The sequence below is a fragment of the Lactuca sativa genome, chromosome 8 (genome assembly GCF_002870075.4).
Source record: "Lactuca sativa cultivar Salinas chromosome 8, Lsat_Salinas_v11, whole genome shotgun sequence".
Lineage (NCBI taxonomy): Eukaryota > Viridiplantae > Streptophyta > Magnoliopsida > Asterales > Asteraceae > Lactuca > Lactuca sativa.
This window is the reverse complement of record NC_056630.2, coordinates 70,309,622-70,316,736: the sequence shown is the minus strand read 5'-3', so window position 1 is coordinate 70,316,736 and position 7,115 is coordinate 70,309,622. Positions and strand designations below refer to the sequence as shown.

The 7,115-nt window shown below is 33.3% G+C and overlaps 1 protein-coding gene across 1 annotated transcript; it reads left to right on the top strand.

Moving 5' to 3' along the window:
• LOC111921906 (PLASMODESMATA CALLOSE-BINDING PROTEIN 3) lies at positions 1–2,997 on the top strand. Its single transcript, XM_023917477.2, has 4 exons — positions 1–211; positions 342–584; positions 937–970; positions 2,474–2,997. The coding sequence occupies exons 1-4, from the start codon at positions 157–159 to the stop codon at positions 2,778–2,780; spliced, it is 639 nt and encodes a 212-aa protein (XP_023773245.1). The 5' UTR covers positions 1–156; the 3' UTR covers positions 2,781–2,997.
• The last annotated feature ends 4,118 nt before the right edge of the window (positions 2,998–7,115 follow it).

Here is a 7,115-nt window from a genome sequence, read left to right as displayed (position 1 = left end):
CGTCGGCCCAGTGTTGCCTAAGATAATAAAATTTGTCACTCCCCTTCCCCAGTCCCCCCCTCTCTCTCTCTCTGCATATTTCTTGTTCGAAAACAACACTTTTAACACCACTATCCGTCATAATCAAGCAACAACCTCACCATCTGGCTACAAACCATGGCTGTTTTTGCACTTTCCATGGTGGTTCTCTTGGCCATGGCAGGCTATTCAAGTAAGATCTCTTATGTTTCCTACCTTTTCCTCAAAAGGGTTTTCGATTTTCCACTTCTTCTCAAATGGGTTTCTCTTAGATTTGCTTTTCGACCCTCAAATCAACAAATTTTTATGTCGGTTTTCAACAGGCGCAGCTTATTGTGTATGTAACTCTGCATTGAGTGACGCAGTTCTTCAAAAGAACATAGATTATGCTTGTGGAAACGGAGCTGATTGTACTCTAATCCTTCAAGGTGCTACTTGTTTTAACCCTAATACAGTCAAGGATCACTGTAATTACGCTGTCAACAGTTATTTCCAAAGGAAAGGTGAAGTTTCAGGGAGCTGCGATTTCTCAAACACAGCTACCGTTAGCCAAACAGCCCCACCTGGCAAGTCTTTCTTGATCTTCCATCCAGTTTCTGGAACAATACTTCTGTAGTGACTTGTACCTCATGAACTAAAAGTTGTACACCAACAAACATACCAAAGGATATCGAAATCAATAGAAAGTAATGCTCTAATGACTTGTGCCTCACGCAGTCAAAGTTGTTCGCCAACAGCACACACAACATTCCTCTTTCTGCTCAGAGCATTAATCTCAAAATACAATAGAAATATTTTCTATGATGACTTGTGCGTTGTGCAATGAGTGTTGTACATTATATTCCTGTCTATTTCTGCCTTTTTTGATCTCTCTTTTTTCTCCAGTCTTATTGTTGTGCTTTCTTGCTTGATTTACAGGGGCAACTTCTGTATGTTATGCTGGTAGCCCAAGGTGTGCTTTCTAACCTTCCACCCAACCTTCTATTTTCAGCATCTTTATTACTAGATCTTGCACTTTTCTCCATTTTTTTAGTAAATTATTCATTTTCTCACCATGATTGAGATTAAAGTTATGTGGGTATGTTTCTTGATGCATAAAGATCTCATTTTTAAGTTATGTGGGTATGTTTCTTGATGCATAAAGATCTCATTTTTCCAGTCTTTGTGAGTTTAAATTTGTTTTATTAAACTAAAAAAGTGAATATAAAGAAAGGATACTTTTTGATCGATCTAATATTAAAAAGGGTGTGATTTCATATTCCAAGAAGCTCATCTTTCTTGGTGATGATGCACTTCTTGATGTTTCTTGGGAAAACCATCTTTCCAGAGTAGAAACTCCAAAATCCAGAAATACGTACAAGTTTCTATGCATAATGTACAATTTACTCTACAGTTAGTGCTCTGGTTTTTCGAACTTTCTTCTTTGGAAAAAGGAATCACCTTTTTTGTTGTGTCTGTGGTTGAAGGGGCCTATCACTTGATTTGAAATTTTCAGAATTATCAGGATTTATACATCATGCATAATAAGTGCAATAAGTGCAATAATATGTAATGATGTCTTGTACATCATGCATTGAAAGTTGTATGATGCTTCTAGAGCTGGCTTTTAGGAATCATTTGGTAGATCCAGAAAAGTATTATTTAGATTAGGTACTGTTTTTTCAGTACACTCATGAGTTGTCAAGATGTTGATATCATATGCATATTTCTTCCTATTTTATGACAATATATCAAGCAAAGGTCATGTTAGGTCACATTATGCTTTCAATAATGGAGATATATGAATCAATGTTACAAATAATAAATTTGTTTCAGGAACAAAATGATCAATATGTCATAATTTTGTATTAAGTATTAACTATACTACTAAAGATTATATAGTAGTAGGAAAGGAAATCCAAATTTGATTTTCATGGTCAAAGATCTTTATTCTAATTCATAATACTTAGTTACTTGATTCTCAAATAAAAGATAAAAAAATTACTACTTTATTTTTTTGTCCTAGTAGGAAATAACCCCTAAAGAAAGTGATAGAAAAGAAAATGCAGCTTTGACTTTTGTTGTCAAAAGATAACTTGTACAAATTTGAAATGATCAAATCTAGAGAAATTGACCAAAATGATCTTGAATGTATGTCGGGATAAAATTTAAAAATCGTTTTTGTTAAATATTCTAGCATTGGTATACATATAATATAAAGTTCTGAATTTTGGAAAAGATGGAACATATTATCATAATATGCTTTCAAGATTATATATTTACGTGGAAAACGTCGTTTTTAGACGTAACTCTAGAATTCCTTTTAGGACATTGCTATAAATGTATAAATATTGATAGGGGTAAAAATGGAAACACAAGATTTACATTGAAATCTCTTAAAAATTTTACTTGATATAATTCACTACTTTTAGAAATCTTCCATTCCTAAATTTCTTGTGATTCTTGATTATTGCAGCTCGACAACCCCAACCACCTCATCACCACCTGGGACTGGAACCGGAACCGGAACCGGAACCCCTGGGACCGGGACCGGGACTGGAACCGGGACAGGAACCCCTGGAACCGGAACCGGGACCGGGACCGGAACCGGAACCGGAACCGGAACTGGAACTGGAACCGGAACTGGAACTGGCATTGGGTTGAACCCACCGTTTGGAATGGGCCCTACAGGACAAGACACCAGTGGTGCTGAATCTTTCAACTGTTTGACTTTATTGACTCTTTTGGTTCCGGGTTTGATCTTATGGTTAAGGTTGATCTAAGGGTGTTTTGTTATATGATGAATCATGTTGTAATCTATGGAGTTGTATGGTGGTAGTAGGGAATCGATTATCGGTTGTAATCCATTATAGCCTATTTTTTTTGGTTGTACTTTTTGTATGTGGGGAATTTATGCCTTTTGAAATGAGGCTGTCTTCTGTGAATGGGTGTTTGTGGGGGGTACTGCTACTCTTTTATTGATTCCTTTTAGATTTTTCACCTTTTTGTATATCTAAAAGGTCATATTCTTATTTGGATTCTTTACACTACTTTTTACTCATGGGCTTACAAGTTTTGATGCAAAGGGTACAACTATTGTTGGTCCAAATAGTTGTGTCATGAAAGTCTATGGCCATGTGGTCTAGTGGCTCAGATTGTTTGTCCTGAGCACATGCACCAATTTATAAAGGCTATGGCCCATGATGGGTATATCGAGAGGACTTCTAGAGTTATTTTCCTTTTGTAATGTTTGGAGTAAATAGTGAATAGATGTCATGAAATTTGTATCAGGATAATCAAACCGAGTCTTGCAATTTCCAATTTAGACAGAAAATAAGAAATTGTCTTTTAGATTGGTATAAGGACTAAGAGTAAGAAATGTGGTTAAACTTTGTATTTGTATCACAAATAAAAGGGATGTGATTTGTACACAATTGTTTATGATTAAAAACAACCGAAACAACTTTAAAATCAAATATCACAAAGAACATACTAAAAGAAGTAATAGGATAATGATTCAAACGGAATATGGATTTTGCTTTCGATCAAGCAATATTAAGTAATGAAAACAAATACGAAGAAAGAATGAGAACACCAAGATAGGATTTAATGTGGAAACCCTAATGGAAAAAACAAAGGGAGATGCCTGAGAAGCAATTAACTATATTGTTGGGGTGATTCAAATGCTATAAATAACGTCAGGATCGACCTAACTATGATATGGATAGAGATAAAAATATATCATATATTCAGACAACAATTCTTAATTAATCATAAACTTATGCTTAAAGAATAAAGAGACTATCCAAGAACGAATAAACGTAATCTTCCAAGTGTTATGTCCAAAGCTCAGAAGTGTGAAGTGTAAAGCTGATGACTCTAATACTGATAAGGCAGTTTGTCAAGGCAACCGAGCTGACAAGAAAACCAAGTTGATAAGGCAGCCAAAAGTCAAAAAATATCAACATATCCAAAACCATAAAATAACGCTCGATTCCACATAGAACCTCAAATGAAGAATAGTAAAAGAAATGGTCTCAAATGTAAGTTGCATCCCCCCTCCCACACCAAGAGCCTTTCAGCTCAATTGCGTTTCAATATACATATCAAGTCCAAACATAAGTTAAACTGGACTATTAGAAGGCTTTTGGTAAACATATCTTCATGATTTTCATCGGTGCTGATATGATATTGCTAACAACGAAATTTTCTCTAGCAATAATTTCTCCTAAAAAGTGATAATGTACATTTATACATTTCATTCGATCGTGAAACATTCGATCCTTTGTCAGGAAAATTGCGCTTTGATTGTCACAATACACAATATTGGCCTTCTGTGTGCCGTAAAGCTGTCCAATCAAACCTCTCAACCAAATAACCTCTTTAACAACTTCCTTTATAGCCATATACTCTGCCTTCACTAGTGATCCTAGTGGATAATGAAACAATAGACTGTAATTGTATTTTCCAACTAATAACATAACCACATAAAATGAACACGTACCCTATATATGCTCTTAACTTGTGCAAATCTTTGGCATAATCATAATCTACATATCAAAACACCCTATTATTAGTTTTACCATAGTGTAAGCACACATAAAATGTACCACGTTAATAACAAAAAATTCATTTGACAACATTCCAAAGCTATTTCCATGGGTTCTACAGGTATCTAATAACCATGCTAACGACATACTACAAATCATGGCATATACATATCATAACATATATCAAAGATCCAACAACGATGAATACATGTGCCATGTAGGCAGCAGCGGTTTTAGTAATGGAACTTCAAGCGGATGATAGCTTAATGTGGGTTGCGAAAATGCTTATGTTTCCAAGAAGCACAATTTCTATTCCCCAAAATTTTTTCCTAGCTCTTAAGTCCTTCATATCAAATTCATCATTCAACCTGTCTTTAGTCTTTTAAATCCCTTTCATAATATTTTGTTATAAATTAACATATCATCAACATATAAAAGTAAATAGATCATTGATCCATCATTACATTTCCTATAATAAACACAATTGTCGTAGGCACACATTTCATCTTGTGACTAGTCATGAATGAATCAAATCTTTTCTATCATAATCTTCCTCAAGCTTACAATTTAGGAATGTTGTAGTCACATCAAGTTGCTCTAGTTTATAATAGCTACAAGCAACCAATCCTAATATTCCATATATACATGTGTCATGTGTGATACCCGGTCCTTGCAAGTATATTTCTTTCCTTAATTGTAAGTTTAAGGGTTTTTATCAGAAAAAGTCCCAAACTTTAGGGAAAACTTTCAAAAAAGTTCTAAACTATTTTTTTGAATAAAAAAACTCAGAAAACCGGATAATTTAAACAATTTAGCTTTTAGTAACCTTTTCAGTAGACCACCTGCTGAGGTGGACTGTCAAAGTGGATCTATGGTGTATGTATATCAACATCTTAAGATGAAAATAAAAAAAATCGTGCACAAATGAAGGAAATCATCTTAAGTTGCAAAAAAATCATGCACAAATGAAGGGAATGAGCGAAACAAGGATCGAAGTGGTTGTACAAATGAAGGGAATGAGCGAAACAAGGATCGAACTCTCAACCACTGATGACTTGCCCAATGCCTTGTTTTCATGAAATAATGGATGATTTTGCTTATGTATCAAATTGTCAACCACTGATGACTTGCCCAATGCCTTGTTTTCATGAAATAATGGATGATTTTGCTTATGTATCGCTAATAGCCTTGAACAATAAATGAGAAAAAGGAAGATTACTAGACTTGAACTCAAAACTTCCAACTTGAAAACCAAACACCTTAACCACCAACCTAGAACGACTTGATGTTCCTTCATCTGTTTTTTCATATATAATGTGTCGTTAGAATAATAATTTTAGTTATAATATTAAGATTTATTGTTATTATTATTATTATTATTATTATTATTATTAAAAATAATTAGTTAAAATATTTTTTAAATTCTTTTTTATGAATATTATTATATAAATACATTTTAAATGTATTTTTACATATTTTTTCTCGTTATATTAATATTATTAAAAAAATACATAAAAATAGTATAAATACATTTATAAATTTATAAAATCTTTATAATTGTTATGAAAAATACATATAAAAACTAATTTATGTGATTTTAGATGTATTAAATAAAAAATATTAATAATAACGAATATTATGAAAAAAAATATGTAGGAATATGTTTAATTGAAAAAAACTTTAAACATATTTTTTAAAGGTATAAAAACATATAAAAAATGTTTTCTACATGTATGTTTTATATTTATATGTTTTTTACACATAAATATGTTTTTATACATATAAATACATACTTAAAATGTTTTTATATATGAAATTATTATTCGAGTTACACATTATATAGAGAAAAGCAAGGAAGGAAAATCAGGTGGTTCCTAACTTGATGGGTAAGGTGTTTGTTTTTCAAGTTGGAGGTTTTGAGTTCGACTCTTTCGGTCGTTCTTTTTCTCATTTATTGTTCAATATTAGTGTTATATAAACAAAATGATGCATTATTTAACAAAAACGTTTACAACCTAGTGGTAAGGGCGTTGTGCAAGTCATCTGGGGCTTGTGAGTTCGATCCTTGTTCTGCTTCTTTATTGCTTCAGAGGTTTTCTTTTATTTTCAACTTAAAATGTTGATGTGATATATGCATGTCAGCTGTCACATACACCATAGATCCAATTTGACAGTCCACTTCAGCAGGTGACCTGCTGAAAAGGTCACCGATGGCTAAATTGTTTAAAGTACCTGATTTTCTGTGTTTTTTATTCAAAAAAAATAATTTAGGACTTTTTTTGAAACTTTTCCCAAAAGTTTGGGACTTTTCTGATAAAAACCCTAACCTTAAAGTGTTGGGAAGTTTGGTCCTACACGGAGCATAGGGTAGTCTCATACGCAGCGCTTAGGAGGGAAGTTGATCGCGAGACTTAAATGATTTACGCAAGGCATAGATCGAGCTACACAGTGTGTAGCTACCCAAAACCAAAACTCTAATCTTAGGGGGTTTAGCCCTATTTAAAGGCACTAACTCCCTTAAGAACCTTCCATCCTTAGCCTCTATCCTCCCAAACAGCCTCATTAGAA

Bases quoted from the DNA above. Each gene is read 5' to 3' on its own strand.
- LOC111921906 (XM_023917477.2), top strand. From the start codon at position 157: ATGGCTGTTTTTGCACTTTCCATGGTGGTTCTCTTGGCCATGGCAGGC. The intron at 585-936 runs GCAAGTCTTTCT...CTTGATTTACAG, and splicing joins TAGCCAAACAGCCCCACCTG to GGGCAACTTCTGTATGTTAT. The intron at 971-2,473 runs GTGTGCTTTCTA...TGATTATTGCAG, and splicing joins TGTTATGCTGGTAGCCCAAG to CTCGACAACCCCAACCACCT.